We start from the raw sequence: 23,271 nt of genomic DNA on the forward strand, positions 1-23,271 counted from the left end.
TGTTATGATAGCATATGCAAATACTGCTATGCTTACACAAGACGCTTGAGAAGACGGCGCATTAGGTAGCTTTGACAGCTAGCTTAGCTGTCGATAGGCATCGTTGTCGTCTTTTTAGGGCCGAGCAACGGCACCTACGATTCCCTTGACGCAGTAGCATCGCGAATAGATTTTGGGATTTTGTTCAGTCTGTGCAGCGTACGCTAGCTGGGCCTATAGATCTGCTGTTTACTTAACGGTCTTTCTACAGTAACTTGTGTGAGTTATGGCGACTCTTACACGACGGGGATCAAGCAAGCTACCAGCTCAAGTACTACAAAGCCAAGTAACGGCAACTCGTCCGTACCTTTCTTAAGCGGGTTCTCCTTTTATCTGAGTTAAGACTAGCGCTGTTGATGCTTCCAAGGCTGCAGCGATCCCGTCGTCATTAACGGGTTACGGGGCTCCTATCCGAAACCCTTTTAGTGGATAAGTAGCCTTCTAGCCGAGAGATGCATGATGTGTGCGATCATCCTATCCAATATGTATTTTATCATTTAAATAGACTGATGCGTCGAAGACATAGACAACACACTTGATCTGCGAATAGAAAAAATTGCATCCGTTTCTTAGCCCCGTAAGGAAGAGAAAATCTTTAACGTTAGCGGGATGAGTGGCTCCGTCTTCCGAAAGTAGTCCCTGAACACTCGAAATGGACGTTATTAATTTTATAGAATACACATGTGAAAAAAACACTCATTTCAATTCAATTTGTAATAGAATCAGGGTACGAAGATTTGATATTTTCCCGAAATTGACGAAGTTCTTGCATTTAGCAAACGTAAGTCAGTTGTCGAAGTACGATAATATATATATAATACAATGGAATGAGCATCAGCTTTTCAAAAGGGTGAAAAATGAGACAATTTGTCGTAGACTCTGGCACTATGGAGTGCCGGTGAGAGATATCTGAGCCATCCAAAATAGGCACTTCAATCTACGCTAGGTATATATTTAAGACGCATTTCTAGATGAACTTTGGTTGTCTAAATGAAACCATGCTCTAACACTTATAACACCCGAAACGCCTTACTCTGTGAAACTGTAGATAACGGCGACGATCTTTGGCCTGGTTTCAGAGAAAAGCGACGCTAGGCGATGTTAGACAAAAACGAAAATAGACGAGCATCATTTTGTGCATGCTAATCAATAATAATAATAACAACAACAATAATAATAGAGAAAACTGAGAAGGTAAGGGAATAACTTTGTCGAAACAAGGAAGTAAAGAATGTATCTCCAGTATAGGGATGATGCCGTGGTACGAACACCTATAACGTGTTTACGCGTATCGGTTATATGCTGCAAGGAGAACTAGCTGTCTCGACTATGCCGTCCCTTGACGGGCGCAAGAGACTTCCTTACGACCGACAGTCTACAACATCAACGTTGCTGCTGTTTCACTGGTATTTATCTGTCATCTCCGCATATTTTTCCTGTTTATTGCAATACACAGTTTGTCTGACCGATTACCGAAAGGACCTTTGGCCCGAACGTGAATAGAAGCCGTTATGAGTTAATTGAAGGAGTAGAATGTCGCCGTCGGCACCACCTCAGCGCCTGCTGAAGTGGTGCTCCCTCGCTTAATACTAATAACAGTACTATTGTTAATATATCCATAGATACGGATATGCGTTAGTAACTAAATGTGATGTAATAACAGTTCGCTAGGGCATTGATTCACCCGTTGCTACAGGACAACAATATTCGTATTGTTCGTAAGAGGGGTGTGCAGTTTGCCTACCGGATGCTACGTTGGAAACCATGCAATTGCGGCGGACCTACTATGCAACAAACCCCACTTTTCCCTAACGGGATAAATAAAATAGCAGTTGTGGCTATATTACAATTTATGATCGGCGAAACAACAAATCGATATCTTTGGCGTGACGGCACAATCGACCATGCGTACACAGGTCCACACATAACTGAACACCCACACGCAGATATATAGAAATTGCACAGAGTTCCTCGTACGGCTCTGCAGAGTTCGTTTAAAATTCCACGGCTGAGTTGCTTTCTAGGTCGCCACTGCCACAAGGTTCTTTCAAGAAGGCGCTTTTCGCTAGCCATGGAAAGCGTAAGCAAAAGTAATAGGAGATAAGAGTACAAGATTACCGTCCGCGTAAAGCTATAGTACTGTGCCAGAAGCGGCACAGCAAGGCAAATTTACCCGCAGCAGTAATAAGTTAGTATACAATCATTCACAATATCAGCCTGCAGTGTTGAATACTTCATACAGTAAAGAGTGGCCGTAGCCAAATGGAAGGAAAAGTAAACGAGAGGGCTAACAGATTCAGTTAGTTGCCTAGCCGATCATAAAGGGTTGTATACATACCGCGCAAGTTTAACATGTGTTTTAGATAATGATTTTATATATATACGTTTTTGACAGAATTTCGAATGCAGAATATGCAAACAGACTGTGAGGCTTATATTACATCCAAAAATAGTTTGCATGGACCAAGGACAACAGAAAGTGCTCCATACTATGACTTAAGTTTCGTTAGAAGGCCTCAAGGCTTTTACCAAACTATACGTTTAGAAAAACATGTATTTCTAAATATTCTATTGCAATATAAGATACATATGCTAGCTCTAAACTGAAACACTATCAAGAAATTTCTGTGGCGGACTTGCCTACCCTCTTTTCAACGTAGGTAATGAAAGAACTCTAATTTTCTAGTTCGGCCTGAAAGGCGGTAAGAAATCGTCTGGCTTGAAGCATCTGTTCGATTCCCATCTACATATGGATATAAAAAGGCAAACACTCGACAAAAGTAACACTGTCGAGTTCAGCGCGTCGTTCAGTGTTTGCATTGAGGGTGTTCGATGTTTCTATGCGTCCATTGATCCAAAGTATAACACTATCTCACTGCTGTTGCCGCTCTCGATACGCAATGCGATAGGTTGCATAGACTTTCCGGCTCTAACCTTGGCTCTCCGACCCTTTATCTCCCTCTTAAAGTCCTTTTCTTCTCTGCATTCGACTGATAAGTTTCCTTATGTTTACGCTTCTGTCTGTGTAAAGCGCAATCTTACCACACAGGCGGCAGAAGACCCACCTGCCTTTCTCGGTGGTAGGGGACCGGAGACATTCAAATAGATCAGGGACGACACGACGACAACAACAACAGCAGCATCAGCAGCAATAACAACGGCGAAAATCAGCTTAGCAGAGGTTACGTATTTTTTTCCATTGCCTCTCATCAGTTTTCCCACTACAACCCATTATGTGGGTGTTTAGAGAAAGCCTGGTGGCCTTCGGTTTGTCTGAAGCCTGTCTGTTCCATATGTCGTAGCCAGACCATGTCGAGAGTGGTACCGACAAGACTACACCGGTCGTACGGAATGGGGATTATTCGGAAAACTACGCTTGAGCCCAAAGCTTTTCCCCCTTCTCCGTGAACCACCAACATTCATGGCGAGTAACTAGGAAGATTACGTCTTCAAGAGACTGCTTAGGCTTTTGTAGTCAGGAAAAACTGCGGCCTCTAAGCAGGAGTCGATCACAAGGGGAAACGCGGTGGACGGTAGTCACGCGATGTAGTTCGGTCACTCTGTGGCCGTCAGCTTTGTTGTTAGTCCCGTTTTCGCTTATCCCATAAAGGCTGCAGCTTGCGGCCTGTGTTTTCCGAGTGCTCCTGCTACTGGCGCTGAACCACCAGCAGCTGTCAGTTATTAGCTTTCTGCACACAAGATGAAAGACATCTTTCTACAAATTCCCGCAAAAAAACCCCTACAAAGTTAAGCGGGCAGCAAAGCGTACCAGACAAGAGTTGAATTCAAGGATACTTAGACATACATGCGTTTAGTCGTGTATACATGATATTCTACTACGATCGTTCGGACTACATAAGTTACGTTTCTAGTGTCTAATATTCAAGATAGTTATTGAAGAACATAGTAGCTTAACATACACAAGGCATGACGGGTACGCTTCGTTTTGTCATGCACTTGGAATTTTTAAAATGGCTTTCGTAATTTCTTTTTTTTTCTAGCTATCAGTCAACGACAGGTCATTTAATGATTCATGATATACAATTCAAACTATTAAATTTATAAAAACAGTCGAGAATATTGCTTAAAATACAAGCAGGGACGAGCAATTGGTGTCGAGCTATAGAAGCGTGAAGAAGTTCAGTGTACAGATAATTAACTTTTCCCGTGTTGTTACGGAGATAAACTTGGGCAGAACGCGCGTTTTTTGCAAGAACAACCTGCTTTCTTTGAGAATAGTTTGCCAATTGTTACCTGAAGGTAAGTTAAAGTTTGCTTAATAACAAAAAAATTAAGACTTCAATTTGGGTTACATGTCCAAACGTCAAAGCCAGAGCTTTGTAGCATGCTTTATTTTGTTATCGATTGGTCCATATAGCAATAGAACTTCTAGGGACTGTCTGGTTTTTCCACCAAATAATCCGTTAAAAGTTGGTCGACTACACGACGGCTGTACTTTTAGTCTGTGAGTGAAAAAGGTGTATCCAAATAGGGAAGCGGGTACTACTTGGATATGTTCGCTCACATGGGAAATCGACGAAAAAGCCGAGCTTCAGGCAGCGCGTTCCACAAAAGTCCATCATTGATACCAACGCAAAATCTGATAGACAACAGTTCGTTTATAGTACTCGGTTAGAGTTGTATGACATTTTTCTACTTATGTGAATTTTGCCTCACAGCCTATACCAATCGATATCGATTGGTTCAAGTCGTGCATCCCTGGAAGACAGCAGAGAGTCAAAGTTGGTCGCCTTAAATCTGTTTGGAAGAAAGTCAACGCCGCAAAATTTTCGAACATATCCAAAAGGCTACTGTAACTTAGAACATCTAGTTCTGTTATCATATGGTATACGTGTCTCCCTACCTGCTTTTGTGCTGTTAAAAAGGTACTCTTCTGTCAAGGATCTCTTTTCCATTGTTTTTGCTATAACAATTGCTGTCTCGCGAGTAACACAAAGGTATGTATTTATATTTAATCATTTTGAAATGCTCCCCGAAACTTGATTTTTAAATTCCAGATACCTCGATGTGGTATTTTGCTAATTCTACTTGACGTATTTGAGTATAAGAAGCGGCCAGCTAGTGGTAGTCAGATAAGTTAGCTCGTTAGGTTATTTTAGTACGATAATCCAAAAATCTGACTTTGAATAACTATTTTTGAAGTGGTATTGGACAATACGAGGGCTGCATCTGATTCATAACTACCTAAATTTGTTCCAGACATAACTTTCTGAGTTTTGTTTACATGACGCTTACAGACAGCATCTTCAGAGTAAACTAAGAGAGAGTTCATAGTCTGGGTTTATTGGACAACTCGTATGTTCATTTGCGATTCCAACTTTGATACAGTCTACTATTACTTTTATCCGCATCTCAAATTTGTTTGACATTCTTTGTTTACATGTGCAATTTCTTTTTAATAGAAGGCTGCTAGTGTATTTCTCATCAGGTTCTGAAGAAAAACTTATGCAGGTGTCTTGTCTTCGTTCCCACGTAATAACCAGTATTCTTGAGACTGTTTCGTCTGCACCGCATTTCGTACATGCTCTTTTATCATTCGCACAGCTCCCTTCGTTCGCAACGGAATGGTATGGCATAAATAATTCATAGCTTATTTTCTATTTTCAAGATAGCCTGTTTACGAATTATAGTCTATTGCTCGACATGAAGTTATGCGAGTAACCAATTTGTTACAACCTTCATCATTGTCAAGTTTGCTACGTATTTTGTAAGTTATACCACAATTCCCAGTTGTCTCCTCGTTATCAGTGTCAATCGTTAGCCATCATATGTGTCAGTGGTTTTATTTTTTTTTTTATCCCACACGGACTTCGTGTTAATTTTGCACTATTTCTAGTTCTCAAGTTCTTTTTATGGATATTCCTCCTCCAAAATAATTAGATCATCAACTATGGAAAATGCAGTCAATCTCATGCGAAAAAATGCCTTTTTGCCACATATATTGCATCTTTTTTTCCGATTTCTACCTTTTTGTTTCTCTTATTTTTTTACATTATCATGATTTGTTGTTTTGTCACTACTTAACGTTGTGGTTGGATTGTAGCAATAATGTTGCGTACCGTTCTTGCGACAGCAAGCGCAGGTATGACTATTTGAGAAGTCGTCCCCTCGGCCGCATCTGTTTTTTCCCCATTTTACACACAATCCAAGAACAAAATGCAATAGGTAGCTCAACTTCATCGCGATTCCCATGGAATAATGCCATTGGGATTTCGATCAAAGATGCATCTGGGATTACCATTAGCTTTTTCTTCGGATTATACGGTGACAAAATATAGCCCAATTTTATGAAATGTATGCTCTTGAATATATTCGCAAAACTTAATAAAAAGCTTTAGTAGCTATTAATTTTAATGTTCCATCGGAACTGTGGTAAACTGATAGGGGTCATTGTGTGTGTCAATCGCACTTATATGCCCCGCTGTCAAATCTCGTTTACTGTACTTCATTGTGCTCCTCTACTTAATTTCTATTAGTGAGACGTTTCTAAAGATTTTTCGAGGCGACTACTTGTCAATCATAAAGGCTTATTTATTATAAGGTTAATTTCTCCTTTGAAATCGAAATAAAACTTTATCGTTTTGTCAACTTTCTTTCATTTGTGGGCATTAATCTATTTCTCTAATTTTTACTCGCACTCCTTTAAAATGTGCATCAATTGAAAACAATTCTGAGATTTCCCCAACGCTTGGTCTTGATGGACAAAAGTTGGCTTAGTATTCGCAGTATTATACATTAGTTTGTAAAAGCAGATCGTTTCCTTTGTAAAGTTTCTTCATCAAAAATTTTTTAAAACTAAACCTACATTTCAGGAGTGTCCTATACCGTTTTGTGCGCCGAGGTCATTATTTCGTCCTATTCTGTAGTCAGGGCCTTGCCCCTCCTCATTACAAAATGTTCTCTAAATCTACAAATCTGTAGATTATGTCCTTTTGTTACAGTAGCAGTATAACGAAATTTGCATTTATTGTTTCGGTTTATACTGCCTATGCCTACCGGTGTTATAAGTAAAGGAATAATCTCGAATTAAGGCTACTATTAAAAAAAAACTCAATGTGTTTACAAACTTTCTACACATAAGGTTTTACTTAAGCACAACGTCAATAAGATAGGCTCTATTGGCTCACGCTATAGCACCCAGCATTTAACCGCTTTTTCGCACATACTTAGCACTATCTTTGAAATAACAGCACCGCTAGCTAGTGGCCCACCGTCGATAGATTGTCATCAACCAAGAATACCCGCGCTGTCCACGAAAGAGGGTTTACATCTTAAAAAAACCCTGTTTGGTACGGCCTGTAGACCGGACACACCACTGATCATTTTTTTGACGAAACTATCAGCTCTGTTCGGTACCTTGTCATGTTCTCAGATTTTCTTGTACTACAAATCGTCAAAAAACGTTAGCAAGACACTTGGTTTCAGGTCCATCTTTCTACATAATTAAAAACATATTCGCCTTATTAAAGGACAACTTCGATGGCCGGCTATCTTTAGGCGTAGTGATACCAAATGATTCCCAGATCATATGATATGACTCCGCTCAATTTCATAAGAGTGCCTAAAAACAAAAGGTAAGCAAATTTAAGAAAAATATTCAATCCGCTATTCGAGAAATAGGACCAAATGTGTGCGAAAAAAAGGCCAAAAATTCACTGAAGCGAATAATACCTGCTGCGAACAATGTCAAGAGAGTTCGCCTTATTAAATTCGTAGGCAAAAAAGATGAAAGTTTGTAGCACGAAAAATATACGTTCAGTGCTCATTTTTTGGCTGGCATCGTCTCTCTTCATCTTATTAAAAAATGTATTCATACGTCTTGGTTTTGTTCCTCTCCGGTTAACCTGAAATGTTTTTACATGCGCCTATCTGCTGGTTTGCTGTTTCTTCGATTCGTCACTCGTGTGCTTCTGCATAGGATACTTGGAGATGATTTCCGGTTATTTCTGGATGCAATATTAAACTATGTTTCCTATAACGTATTTACGGATTGAAGAAAGCAAACAAATTGCAATACTCACAATTGACATGTATTTCGGAAAGAGTTTTACATTGTAGATATGTAAGCTGTCAGCTTTATTTCCAACCCGAAGACAGGACAGAAGCTCAAGGAAAGACATTGTGTACCTTCAATAATTAGTTCCCTCTCACAGTTTACGAACAGAAACGAGATACAGATATACTATTTTACAAAAGCGCATGGAGTGGCCTGGCAACAGTAGGTGATTTAAAGCAGTTTGCGCATGTATCATATGTTTCTGTCGTAAATACTCCACGTTACTTACACGATTAAGAAAACGATCGTTTTGAAGTAACTTTATTAATAGACGTACATTAATGCAACTTATAAAACAACTTTATCCAAGTGTAGGGTAACGAGTTTGTTAGTGAACTTCTGGTTTGGTAGTGAATCAGTTGTACTAGTCGCAACGCAGGATACTTTACTAGCCTCCCCAACCTGCATAAATAATAATTTTCATCGTTTGCTGCTGATGTGACTCTAACAAGAAATGTTGTTTGGCTTTATCCTTTCAAAACGGCTACAACATAGAGGCTACGAGTAAGAGCATGTTCGACTGAACTATGATTGATTTTAAAAAAATTTGAGTAAATTTTTGCCTTCGCATGATACGGCTGTATCACCACCCAGCACTGCCGGATCTATCCAGAACCAGAACACAGAAAATCAATCCCAATAACTATAGCTGTTGATCAGATTGGTGGCATTGATTATGAGTTGGTAGCCAAAGACCGCTTAGTAGTACTGAATGATGCCTTCAAAAAAGCAAATCGTCAGACCCGCTAATGGCTGTGTCTCAAAGCTGTTGTTTTATATAGGGTACTTATTATACATAACAACGATAATATGTAATTGTACCAATGTTCATGTGAATCTTACTACTCTACCTAACGTTCATCCTCCTTCGTAGACAGGGCCCAACAGCTCGCGCGGAAATATTTTCGTATTCAGCAACTTTAACAGAATACACATTTGGATAGGATGGAATTCCGGAAGAACAAACTATTCAGCCCTTGGCTCATTATTCTTGCCGCGTTACTTGTCGTTCCGGCCTTTTTAAAAGAAACTGCTACTACTTCCTTTCCATGTCTCCGCATGACTGTAAAAGTTGATTGGGTGTTATGAGATGTGACGTCTGACTTGACCTTCTCAAAAAAGGGTCGATTGTCTCTGCAGGTCATACGTCTGTGTGTGTACGTGTATGAGGTTTCTCTTCTCTGAGAGTTCTCGTCTTCCTGCCTAGACAACGGGGTACAAACAAGGTTTCTAGCCGTGTATGTGTTTGTGTGTGAGTAGCAGACTTGTGCGCGTTACCTTTCGCTTTGTATCTTGTGTGTGACCGCTTCTGCCTTTGTATGTGGGCGCGCGTTGTCTGTCTGAGCTGACCTAGCAATAGCAACAAAATGACGATAGCCTTTAAAGTTCTATTTTGGCCCACTCCGCCGAGACCGCAACGATAATACCATCAGCGTTGTCGTTGTCATCGTCGCCGTCGCCGTCGCCGTCGTCGTCGTCGACATCAGCGATGCTGCGCTCCCACCCAGCTGGTTACTTGCCTTGTAATGTTTGGCCTGTGTTTAACCATTCTCATAACTATCTGTTTCTTTTTTCTTTCGCGTGGTATGTTATTCGTGCATTACGCTCGTGCACGTCTGTGCGCCAGTCTATGTATGTGTGTGCGTAATGTTCAAGTCACGACAACAATGACATAACGCTTGCTCAGCCGTTGGCGCGACCTCCACTGCCGTTGTATTTGTCTCAAAAGGATTAGAGAAGCAGGCGAGAATTCAGCGTCCAGCAACGGCAGCAACAGCGGAGTCCTCGAGAAAGAGCGTGACCCTTGCAAATGGCAGACAAAAATAGGCGAAGGCAATACGGTCACTCGTTTATACGGCAGTATGTATGGACAACATATCAACTGTTGTTGTTGCTCCTGACTTTAACCGGCGCTGTGGAAGCTGCTACCGCAAAGGTCCAAATGCCCTGGTCGTACAACCTTCCTAGCGAAACAGGTACGCCGCTTCACGGATGGTTTGACACGATGGCTCCCCGAAACTTACAACACAAGGCACACGAAAAGGAAAAATAATATCTGAGGAAAACCTCTGGTCATTTTACTGCCGCCCCTAAATAAAACCGCTGGAACCAGAACGGGTTAAAGGCTGCTGGCCGTGTCGGGGTAACAATGCAAAATGTGTAGAACGGTTTCTACGGCTATTACCAAATATATACACACAACAATGCTAATGCACTTTATTGAAACTACTTCAATGGCGGAGAGTCATGAACAACCTTTTTGGTTAGTGGCTTCCGAGGCCTCTAACCAGATATAGACAAATACGGGCTAGACTATCAAGTATAGATAAGAAGAGTAAGTTTACTAAAAACTTGTTGCACAAAGAAAATAACTTGGGCCCCAAGCAACATACTGGTTAGCCGTGCTTTCGAAATTAGCCTTTGTGTCTTAGGCAAAATACTGCTAAGCTAGTACCAACTTAGCAGTATTTTTCCGTTCAGTATTATTAGGTAGTCAAATACATGTTCTTGACTAGGAGCAGATATATTGAACGTTCAGACTAAATGGATAGAAGGTATATAGCTTAAAGAGTCGATACATACATAGAGTGGAGTATCTGAAACCGGAGTTTTACTTGACTGTTTACCTAGTGTTAAAGGAGAATCAAAAACTACCGGTTACTTTTCTTGAGAGAATTGAAAACCAAATGGCCCCAATCAAATAGCTTGGTTTATCTGCCTTCAGAGACATCTGGCTTTTGTATGGCATACAATGTGTAGCTGAAGCCTTCGTATATAATCCGTTACATGGCACTTTCGCTCCCATCAAATTACTTCGCTCAGGTACTAACTAAAACAAAAAGATCTTCAGAAGCACACTTTTGGAGCCTCATGAAGTGTTGCATAGTAGTTGACCTTTACTTAAATTCCGAAAATGACGCGTTGTTCTTCGCCATGGCGAGTACGTCGTTTTGTTCCAGAAAGGAGTGATTTTTTTCCAGAGCTAAGTATATTTTGATGAAGCCATGTCGCTTACGACGAGCCCGCGATCAAAGTTTGTCGGAATTTGAATTCCATGCTATGTGTATATTTATACAGGTGAATCCAAGCTGTTAAATGCAAGGACATAATGCTGGTGCTTCTGCCCTTTACCGTAATGGCGGCATTGTCACACCGCTTGGTCAATTCGAAGTGTTCCCTAAGGCTGGCATTTACATGTATTTTTGATAGTTACGTATTTTACTCGAACCGTCACAATATCATTTGGCATTGACGAACCTGAATATTAATTTAAGAAAATTCTATTCTTAAGCAGGCTGCTGTAATAATGGATCCAGCTATTGCTTATCGAAGCCTGTGACTTTTCAGAGCAAAATCAGCTATAGTACTACTGAAGACGCCGAAAAAATATTTGTATCCAGGAGCTGTTTTGAGTGGTGAATGTTAATCGTTGGTCTTCTATTTTCCGGCGTAAATGAGAACGTGTTTCCACTCAATACCTAGGCCACCTTATGCTTTCAGGGATAATCTCCGTTGTTCACCTACCTTCATTGAAAGTCGAAATTATACTAAAGTCACTCGTATGAATGGGACTTTAAAGCCTCGCCAGGAATATCAGCCAGCCAGTCGCTTCTAATAGCACCAAACAGAAAGTATTAATAAACTCTATTAATGTTATTAGTTTGTACCTACTTACTAAAGATTTGTTTAAAACTTGAACTGCTCTTTTTCTATAAGCAGTATCGAGAATTATTTAAACCGAATTCGTACACACCATCGATGGTATCTCTGCGGTACATTGGCAAGCCCTAATGAAGAAGACTAACTATTATCGTTTGGTCCTCTTGAAACTGCACCCAGTTTGCTTTCTGCGTTGTTCATTCTTTACCAACATAAACGGAACCTTCATGTGGGAGAAATACTCGTAGATTTCGTTGGCGTTGTGCTGCTAGAAATAACGATAAAGTATATACTCTATCAAACACCTAATGATCGAACGGTTTGTGATCCTCGTCCATCAAAAGCGTCTGATTGAGTTAAAAGGAAAGGAGAATGAATCGAATAAAAAGCTGATATATCGGGAAGGTCGATGCATAACAAGATTGCACTTCTTTCTACGTGCCGGGTTCCTTTTCGTACGTAGGCCAGTTATAGGAGAAACAACGGATACAGCTGTTTCCGAATACCTACCTAGCAAGTTATCTACCTGATATAAAGCAACACTTTCAAGTGAGCAGCTCAAAGTATTTAACGATTGATATATCTAATAGTTAATCTATGACCTGCTGATTCAGGGGTTTCATGAATTTCTACACATGGTGTAGCCAGACCCGGAATCAAACCTGGACTACTTAATATGCATTTGTGGTTAACACATTACCATCGCACTGAACGGTCGGGCGATGGACTATATTAGGTCAACTGCTGAATGCTATGGAATTAAATACACATCGGTTGAGCCTCGCGCCTATGCACTACCATAGCCTACTACCTACAATAGCATACTGTTCATTACCAAGCCCCTATTATGACGACCTTATGTGTTTTACTTGTTCTGATTACTGCAATCATCGTATTATGAAACTCGACATAGTCCCGTTCCGCCGCTTAGAAGAAATCCGTACAGGTTTTATAAAGAAAAATGGATAGCTGTTGGCTTTTTATATGCTTTTCATATATGAACAATACCACAGCGTGCAACACGCGTGCACTTATGTACTTTCTTATCGTTTTGTCGTACATGACGCGTGCGCAACGATCCGCACTACACACATTTATCGAACGCTACCGAACGCATACTTTTTTGAATCTAATCTAAGTCGAGTTAGGCCTGGTCGGCCTGAACGCAAGACCTGAAGCTACCTTGCTGCGCTAATTCCCCTCTCCTCTTGAAGTTGTCGTCCCATTTAAGTTTTCTCGTACCTGCCCTTCGTCGCCCAGTAAGTTCACTGAACTATTACTGAGTTAATCCGCCATACTATACTACGTTAGTAATTCCGCTAACTTCCATTACTCAGTTACTGTAATTTAGATACTTCACTATCATGTCCTCATCGTTCTGTGATCTTGTGAACAATATTCCAGTTTCCAATTATATCGTACTCCTATTATCATCACTACGCAACCCTTGACATTTTCCTTCGCGGTCATTGCGTCCTAAAAACGAAGATTAGACCTTAAATTTTCAAATTTCCCGTAAATATTATGCAAGAATACACAAGAAACTGGACAAGTAAATAATATGCAAAGGTAAATCTTCCCCACGAATTCTCAACTGTTTCTCGGGCAAAAGCTGCATACATCTCCATTACAGAAGAATTCTACGATTTGCGAGTCCTATTGTATACTTGTATTATAGAAATGGCCAAATTAAACTTCTTCGTTTCTCCAAAACTTTCAGTTCTGCGTTAGGAGATCTAATAAATGCACGCAAAATTTGTTAGAGTCATATTATGGATGGGCATATATATATGTATATAGGGTGGGGCATCTAAACTATATTCAGCGTTGACGGACGGCTTGTCATAGCGGACATGCCTTCATCTGTGATAATTGCTACTGCAAAAAAGTTCATTCTTTCTAAAATTAAGCAACAAACTAGCCAAGATGTAAAATAATGTGCCGTTTTTGCAAGTATTAGCCATTATCTAATCTTAATTGCCCTAGGCAAAATGTCAACCAGATGGACAACTTTTTTTGCTCGGAATCGACAGTTTACATCAGTTCGTGCAGCCTTTCATGCGGCAAGTCGGAATTAAAGTTTAGGCTTCAAGGGCTTAAAGATTCATCAAAGTTGCTCAGGAAGCCAGTTTAAGATATCTAGGTTTTCCTACGAAAACGAACAGCCATTTGAAAATAGGCGATATCAATTGCCGATCGGGTCGTCCAAATAAGCAAGGTTTCTATTAGAAAGGACTTGCAGAGTAAGGAGCAATATTTTGAAAACAACTAATGCGTGCTTTAGATTAGTAATTGAAGACGCACTCGTGATAAAGAATATATATATATATATATATATATATATACATATATACATATATAGATATATATGTATTGATTAAGCATGACCATCGAAATCACACTCCTGGGACATGAAAAGATTTTGTTCGAATATCCCTAATATATATATATATATACATATATGTAGACAGATAGAAGTAAAGATATGTGTACCATAATATTTTCGTTGTTTATGATCTTCTTGAAAGATGTGTCACAGTCATTTTAAGGCACCCTGGGGCGTTCACTGCACTTTGCTGCTCCTGTGGTTTCCTCTCTCGAAGCTTTAGGCCACATTCGCTTTTTGTTTCAGGCACTTTCTAAGCACCGTTTACATTGAGTAAGCCGGAGATTCGATGCATCGATTGGTGCTTTAGTCAGTTTCCTTTTCTAAAGGTTAGTAGTCAGTGGGAAAGCGTCACATACAATGCTTGTATTACTCTTCTCTGGGATGCTTTGTAGACCTTTAGGAGTACTAGAAATATTATCATTTGTCGGTGACGATTCGAGATCAGCTGTCTTTTAGAACTACGTTCTCAGTACATAGCATGCTAAATCGCCAAATCCACATATATATACATTTAGCTCTAAGATCTTTTACTGTCAGGCTTATTTAACCTGCGTTTGTTTTATGATAAAATGCATTTAAGTTTATCGGACGTATTTCAGCACAGCAAGCTATGAGACTGAGAGCTAGCCAGCACCGGAGAAGATCTTTTAGATTATCTGTACATTATCTCAGATATCTTTAATAGTGTAGCGCTCTAAAACCTACTTCTCTATAAAACTAGCTATAAATATTTTAGACATTTCGGGAAAGAGTTATAAACGAGAATCGCTGCGATCGTGTCTAAAAGAAGGTAGGCATATACACAGGCTATCATAAGCGCGATTATACCAGATATGGCGCCGTCCTGATTCAAGACCTGAGATCTTACTACTAGTATCATAACAATTACACCAGGACGATTGTAAGGCAGCCTTGTACGTTTTTAAAAACTTGTCCATTGATTTTGCTTGAGCACACATACCCATTGTTGAAGCTGTTGCATTGGAAAACGCAGATGATGTAAGCTGACGTGGTCGGTCGGACAGTCGACCAAGGCAAACATAAGAACTACACTAATGTGCTCGTACGTAAATCTTGCGTGTTTGTAATTATACAAACAAATCAGCAATTTATTGTTAAACTACACCTTTTCTCTATGCCGCCGTAAAATTTTCACAACTTTGTACCCATTTATAGCCAAAGCCAATTCAAAGCTGCCTTCTCTCGAAGACGATTTTTACGTATACTCGTAAAAAGAGCTCAACGATACATACCACTGCGCAACGCTTTGTCCTGGGCAACTTCACAGCCTGCGCTGCTGTTAACTTGTCGTGAATTAGTAGTCTGCATATAGAAACCCCAAAACTCGCCCACACATATTGAATGACCGAAATTGAATGATACTTTGTATATATTGCTCTGCGCTGTATAATCCATGAGAGAAAGTGTTAGTTGTAGTGTTTGATGCTTCCTGTACCTTTGAGCTAGCTCATCGAGTTATTAAATAACTTAACTTAACTGAACGCTCCAAAAGTCCTTGCCCTTTGAAGAAATTTAACTAACCTCCGTCCGAATGAACTTCGTTGAAAGATGAGCTTTTCGTCTTTCTTCTTCGCTGGCGACGACTGTAATTTTCATGGAAGACTTCCGGCCATGTGGCCGAGACTCTGCAGGAAGTCATCCGTTTTCAGGTATGTGAATGTGTGTTTCGATGTAGAAAAGTCGTTGTTCTCCTAATACGCTTAATTGTACCAAGGGTACCGAAGGCACGAATGTTGCCAGTAGTCTCACATTTACATTTTCTCCACCCGCTGCTTGTGACAGGCCGCTGTCAATACGGCATTCACAACTCCGTGACTTTTAGGCAAGCTCAACACAATAAAAATGAAGAAAAAGGCGCAAAGTAAGAAGCTATATTGCTTACAGGAACGCGAGTTTGCATATAAATCGAGTGTGTCCCAATGTGGAAAAATACAAGTAGGTTGTTTACCGCTATGGCTAATTTCTTTCCTTTCCAGTTAATTATTTTCGTTCCTTTCGAATAAATGTCATCAGTAATTAAAAAAACGAATATTACCATAAATGTGGGTGTTCAAATAGATCCGTGAGTACAATCCTCTCACATATAGCAAATTACAGTAGCGTAACATTCACGTACATTGAGAACTGCATGGTTAATAATGCTATTAATTACAGGTCTCACAGATCATTTTTTCGAAATTTTTTTTACATAAACTTCTTTCTCTAGAGTAAACCCTGCCCGGCATAGACTAAGCCATCGTTTACGAAAGAACATTGGCCCAAATATATACTTCGCTATAAATTTTAACCGTAGCGAAATAATACTCTTGCTAGTTGAGGCTTGTAAATTTACAGATTTAGTTATTAAGAACGTCTTTTATTTGTACTGAAGTTCGGAACTCAACACAGGTCGACTTCAACAGCCTAACGAGTGATCCGTGAAAGATCGTAACTTCCTCATAATCTAACAAAGACTGGCCACCTCCAGTCAGTGAAGTCTTTAGGGGTATCTCTTTCTATAAGGGACATACTCGTTAGGAGATCAGCTTCCTTCGCAAAATATGCCACTTCTTGACCTCTATGGAAAAATGGTGTACGTTAAAGCTGCAGACTTTTCAGACCTCTCTCGCGAAAAAAAGCAAACAAGTGATTTATAGATTATTGATCCTTTAAATAAATTACTTTTTATTCAATTGGAACTATTTCTAGTGATTCACTTTATCACTGGAAAAAAAATTACAACAGCAAGGGGTAAAAACAGATGCATGCTGGGGGGGGGGCTGTAGTGTCGGACATAATATATTCACATAGTGCCTAACCCTGAATTTCCTGTAATGTTACTCTTATCTTTGCAATTTTATTTTTGACCTTGTGTTGCATAGAAGCCGAAGCGACACGAAATATTGAAGGTACTACTAGTCTTATGGATTTTTTTTTTTTCGTAAATGTCGTCAAATAAAAATTTCATCCCGCTTTTGATTGATATTTCTTTTTATCTACATTTATGCTCCTTTTTGTTGTTAGCAGTAGTATATTTGCTTGCGTCTCATTAATCAGTGGGTCAGTGTTGATAAATAACTTTGTTCAAAAAAGCTGTTTATCAAGACTGACTAGAGCATATTGCGGTTGATGGAAAACGTGAGCATAAATCGAACCGGAACAAAAGACTAACAAATCTTAATAATAGTCTACCTTCTATCAACATACAGAATACTAAGCGTTTTGTAGTTATATAGCTAAAAGCAGGAACGAGCGTCATATATGGAAAACAATGCAAATATTGCAATTTAGCTAAAAGTACATCACAGTAGGTTGACGCCCGAGGGAGACCAGGCACCTAAGTGAACCCTAGAGGCAAAAGCTATGTGAGCTCGTAACTGTAGCTGACGGCGAGAGCAAACGTTCTTAAGCAGGAGGTGGACCATGTTGAAGATGCGACTATCTGTCGATGCTAGCAACAAAAATAACAATAGCTCAACATACTAGCCGACAGAAAACTAACATATGCGCCTAACTCACTGAGCTAATGGCAGTATTTAATCGTCTTGTGTCGAGATGACGAGTTGATGTTGGAACTCGATGCTTTTTCAATTCCAGGATTCGCTGCGCAACATTAGGGCCAATGGCGGTGGCAAGAATGACAACAACAACAAGAAAAACAAGGCGAGCTGCTTTTTTCTGGTAACGCTATTGCCGGAGGATATCGCCGCCGTTCATTCCTTGACTCCGCACTGCCGTCCCACTTAGTTCGCTCGTTCGGGGACAAGGGTCTAATTGCCTCCATTCTCTTAGACTTCACTGCGGTAGACGATTTACGCCGAGTTCCTACACGCATTCACGTTCATGCAGTGCCTCCTATCGACATTGAGAAGATAGTTTTTCAGGCTCCGCTGAGAGAAACTTTTTTTCGTTCGTCTCTTTCTATTTTCTTCTTTCCTCTTGTGTTTCCTTCCCGGCGCCGCTCGACGATGTCCTTCATGGCGTAGTCCTGCAGCAAGCTTGTCAGGTGGACGTGCGGTAAGCCAAGCTTGTTGTTATCGCTGTAGATTAGATAGGTTCGCAGACGGCTTTGCTGCAGCTACTTACGATCGGCCATGGCACTACTCCGCCCTAGTCCCATGGTTGACTGTTCAGTTAAGTCCGCAATCTCGCTTATTCCCCGGGGACACAGGATGAATAGCAGTAGCCTTGGCTTCTAGTTACAACGATTGACCGCCGCGGCACTGCCTGTCCACAGCACCGTTATCACCAGTAGCACAGCTCCCATTCCCATGCCGAAAGAAGTGTGCGAATGATGAAGCTTGTCATAGAGTAGACTAGGTATACCATGACAGTCCAGTCATTTAGCTTTGTGGAACATGCTTCTCTTTTGATTCTATTCAATGTTGTGCTGTGTCAAGCCGCACTATACCTAGCAATAATAGTCGTAATAAGACGTTAGTGACTCTGTGTCTAGTCCTCGCTGCTTCTGCTGACCGTGCTAGATCCAGCGACCACGTTATAAGCGCAACGAAAAAGCTCTAGAGGCTAAGAGACGGACCGACCTTGTCCCCCGTCGTCGTAGTAGTGGTGCTCCCACTGGCGCTTGTACCTACTTATGTTCGCGCTGCTGCTGTCGTATGTGGTGGCAGTAGTAAGCGGTATGTCGGAAACGTTTATACTGTCAGGAGTCCGTTCAGATATTGGCTTCTAAATCCGCCGATAAACACCGGCTGACCCGAGCAGCGCCGCCGTCTCGTCGAGTTCTCCCAACGGTCCTCAGCCAATTTCCCTTCCCCATGCAAGGGGACAGACGTGGAGTCGTGTAGAACCGTAGCTACTATTTAGTTACCCATCGGTCCCTCTCGACCCTTCGGAAGCTCTCAGCCCCACTAAGCCGAGAGGGAGCAGGGAAAAGCGAAATGAGGCAGTTCTGTGGTTTTTCCAGCCCCTGCCGGCGCCGATCGATATCGACGCTGCAGTCATTCGACTTCATGCGACAAAGGGTTGCGAACGGCAAATACAACGGGAGAAATAGTCGCTGTTACATCGTGGCAGGAGTCATCTGAGGGGGAGAGCAAGCTAAGGGCGAGATGAGAGATTTAAAGTAGTAGCGTTGTCATCAACGATATGTTGTCCAGGCAAACGAAGCAGCCTACTGGCAGTTCTCCGCTCAGGCCACGGAAGCGAACGACCACTGAGCTCAGCGTATGACAAAAGACGAACGGCAAACCCTCTGACGCCGGCGAGGGAGACGCAATCCAGGTCTTCTATCTCATTAAATTATAAGAGCGCTCCTAGAGTGCACTTGTTGAGAAGACGGGTGACTTTTGCTACTAGAGCTACCCAGAGGTTCTGATCGCGTATTAATCTAGACGTAGTAATTGCAGTGGCCGTGGCGCTTAACAGCGACTAAAAGACCGGTAGAAGGTATGGCGCGACGTTAGTGAATCAATTGGTTTAGGATGATCTAACTAAAAACAAATCTTTCCACCCAAGTAACTTACCACCGAATAAATGGTCGGCTGATGGCTTCTCAAACATATAGAAAGCAGCATTTGACATACTGCGCAGGTACTGTCCAAATCTTCATTATTCCATTTTGTTGACTATTAGGACGAACGCCTCGCATAAAAAGGCAACGGCTTTAGAGGCATATTGAAGAAGAACCTCTAGCTGCAGGATAAAGAAAGTCATTGAACTCTTGGGCTTAGCTCTATCCGATAATATCACTATTATGTAGAAATAATACGATCTCGGGTTTCACTTATAAGATCCGAAAGCAACTGGCCCTATAATAAAACGAAATAGAATAGCCATAATGAAATTAATGTTCGGCAAGTATAGGCTGCTGGGACTAAGCCAGGCCTGTTTTTCAGAGACAGTATTTGTTCACAATGGCAACGTCATCATGCACGACCTCACAAGCCTGTGTTGCCTCTCTCAGTCGTTAGGACGTACACCCTAACACAGAAAACATATCGCCTTTTTGTCCTGTTAATGTCAATTGCAATTAAAAAATTGAATCGTTTTTCGAAAAAATCGAAAAGAAGGTGCGAACAGATCCAGCGGTGGCTACGTCAAAAATGAGCGCGAATACCTATAGAGATCTCTGACGGATTCGAAGAGTGATCCTTTCTCCTGTGTAATAAGCCGGCCGTCGTATTGTTACATGTCGTGACTACATCAGGTTAAATCTAGCTGGCTTTCACGTCTGTTGCATGCCAACTACAAAGCTAGACATCTTCTTATTGTGCAGCTCTTAATGAAGTTCAGAATTTACTATCGGAGTTGAGTTTCCTACCAGCGCTATGTCTACTCCAGGCGTTCTGGGTCGTAGGCTAATTAAAAGAGTCAGAAGCTTCATAGCGAATCAAATAGAGTCGGAGCGGACGCAATCGGTTTATTGGGATGAATTCGTCTTTGTTGGAGGCCTGCTTTGCTTCATCTTAGGGCAAGCGTCTCGAGGTAACATCCTATAAAACGATTCTATATGTGTGAACGACCGAGACGCCGTGCAGCAAAGTTTGTACCACATGAGGGTCCCTATTTCCTGAGTCTGCCGCCTTGGCCTTGTGCTGTCGTCCTTCGTTGTAGATGACGAGCTTCTCCTTGCCATACTGCCTATTTTCACTTGGCTTGTCTCTCCTCCAGACTCCACCATTCCTCTCGTCTACCTCTCCCTCGAACTTGTTTGGTTTTTAGGAGCTTCACTGCTCTTAAACTTAGCGACCTCGCTGTCATGTTTTTTTGTCTCTGCTCGTGTTTTTTAAGAAGCCGATTACCACAGTGACCGAGTATAAGGATAACTACGAGTAAATGAGAGAATGACCGGACGAGAATGCACAGTACTCCATGCGTCTTCCTGTTCACGTCCCTGCCCCGTGTATGCGTATTGATGTTCGAAGTTCGTGAAGTAGTCAGCCTCTGATATTACTGGTTGGTTGTTGCGGGCCGTGTATTGTCATCGACATTCGATTAGAAGCAAAGCATCGCTGGACATCGATCCAACCACGAACCTCCTTAACAAATTTCTGTTGCCTCGGCAGTAAGTGTTAGTGTGACAGTATGTCGGCCACCAGCAACAGTTCCCCAACTACCTCGACAATATTTGTCGCTACTGGGCACCAACCAGTAGCGCATTCACCCCATCGGAGCATCATACTTCTCCAGTCCACAGCAGAAATAAGCAGCGACGGCCGCAGCATTAACATGAGCTGAGTGTACAGGGAGCAACATTGTGTACCCGCTGCATCTGCCCACATCAAAGCTTGTATCGACTGTTACACGGTCAATCGGCTGGTCGCGGGGTCGAGATGAACACCAAGCTCGTACAACTTCCCCACTCCCTTGCCACTGTCTCTTGGCGGCGATCTGACTGCAGTAGCAGCAACAAGCGATCGCTAGCGCCGCCACTGTGCTACGCAGGCTGCATTTATAAAGGACAGACGAGACTACGGCACATCACATCACAATACGAAAACGATGACAATTACGGCTGGCCGACCGTCATGCTTCCGTTGCCATAGACGACGATATCATCGAAAGCATAACGGATGTGGACGAATTCATTTCTGCTAGACTCACGAAGGTGGCAGGCTCGGAAACGGAAAGAAGGTTGTTGATTCTGCTAGCCAGAACCGGTGTGGGAGACACACGCTACGCTGGCACGTACCGGCACACTGAAACTTGATCGAAAAAGGGCCATATAATGGCGGCGGCGGCGGCGGTGGCGGCCATTGAAAGGCCAGGGATAATCATAAGGGTGGGCACGGCGGTTGGGTCCAGTGTTGAGATACAACGGGCCAGAAAACTGTACCGCTCAGAGGTGAAAAAAAAGTCAGAAAGTTTCTGAGACGCAGTAACAAATTCTTTCGACAGCGCCATTTGTCAGAACGACTCAGTATCCAGCGTGACGTACTGAAAAGCTGCTATAATGCTTCAACGTGTTCGTATATTATCTGTCTTCCTGATTCAAAATAATTAAATTCCGTCTTGCGTGGATCGGCCAAGCGATAGATCCACCAGCACTTTTTATGCTTTGGCGTGATTCTTCAATAAGTTTATTCCTCTGACTGATTCGTGTAGAATTTGTCATGTGCAATTAGTACACGGCAAAGTTTGAATTTAGGAAGTAATCTAACTGCAACGGCCAACTTAAATGTGTTGAGCAACACTAAAGCCTACATGGCAGCGAGGCTTCTGGGACGATGGATCGTGGCAGTTCGCTATGAACCGAAATGTCTTAAGAGTATAAAACCATGCGCCGAGACCTAGGTGGATAAGTTATCCTAGTAAAAAGGTTTGTCAGATCTGCTTTAGAATTCCTGTCTTCTAAAAGCATCCACAGAGCAGATATGCAAATTTGCTGCGATCCAGGTTAATCTAAGCTTTACTCAATCAAAAGGCCTTCAATCGTATCAAGCGTGAAGTGGCAGGCCGAATGGATGCACAAGAAATATTATAATTACAGTTTCTTTCCCCCGACAAACGACTTTTAACAAAATACAACATCGTTTTTTTAACCTACATCATGTACGGGAGCAACATATGTTTGAGAGAAAAGGTCATCATGAAGTTTTGTGTATTTTGTTGTCTCCGTAATGCCTCTAGAGTCTAGAATGTTTGCATTGAAAAAATTCGCCGGACCAATAACCGCTTGCGACGAAAATAATACTGCCAGGCATGCCAGCACATGCGGTAGCTCATGGAGCAAGAGGACGCAACAGGATTCTATGAGGAACAAGCGCTTTCGTTGTCTCAGTATTGGTATTCTAGAGAAGCACGGCCACTGCTCTAACTAGGGTATTTATTCACAATACAAAATCTAAACTTATTTAGACAACGACCAAATGGCGGTAATGGACACAAATTCCGAAATGTTTGATACTAAGATATTTAAGGCTACTAATATATATATAGCAGGCGGTAATTATGTATCGTCGGGGCGGAACTATACGGTGGGCAAAAACGCATGATTAACGAGGGTAATTTGTATCGACAGGGCAAATTAATCGAACAAAGCAGATTAATTTTTAATCTTAGTGATTAAATTTTACAGTAGCGAGAAATGCAACGTCTTGTGGACTCCGCTACAAAACCTGCTATTGTCACTGCTGGTTCGCTC

At 41.6% G+C, this 23,271-nt stretch overlaps 1 protein-coding gene across 2 annotated transcripts in view; it reads right to left on the reverse strand.

Moving 5' to 3' along the window:
- Positions 1-2,635: 2,635 nt before the first annotated feature.
- Positions 2,636-23,271, reverse strand: part of LOC147757937 (uncharacterized) — a 28,455-nt gene continuing 7,819 nt past the window's right edge. The window contains exons 2-3 of one of the 2 annotated variants that reach the window (XM_086981093.1): positions 11,642-11,728; positions 2,636-10,135 (exon numbers count right to left, since the gene is read on the reverse strand). In XM_086981093.1, coding sequence (XP_086837219.1) covers positions 11,671-11,728 — 58 coding nt within the window. In that variant the 3' untranslated portion in view covers positions 2,636-10,135; positions 11,642-11,670. Of the gene's footprint in view, positions 10,136-11,641; positions 11,729-15,710; positions 16,014-23,271 lie in introns of those variants that run through there. The other variant, XM_086981092.1, reaches the window with a different exon arrangement.

This window comes from Varroa destructor, unplaced genomic scaffold (assembly GCF_002443255.2).
Source record: "Varroa destructor unplaced genomic scaffold, Vdes_3.0 BEIS01000002.1, whole genome shotgun sequence".
Taxonomy (NCBI): domain Eukaryota; kingdom Metazoa; phylum Arthropoda; class Arachnida; order Mesostigmata; family Varroidae; genus Varroa; species Varroa destructor.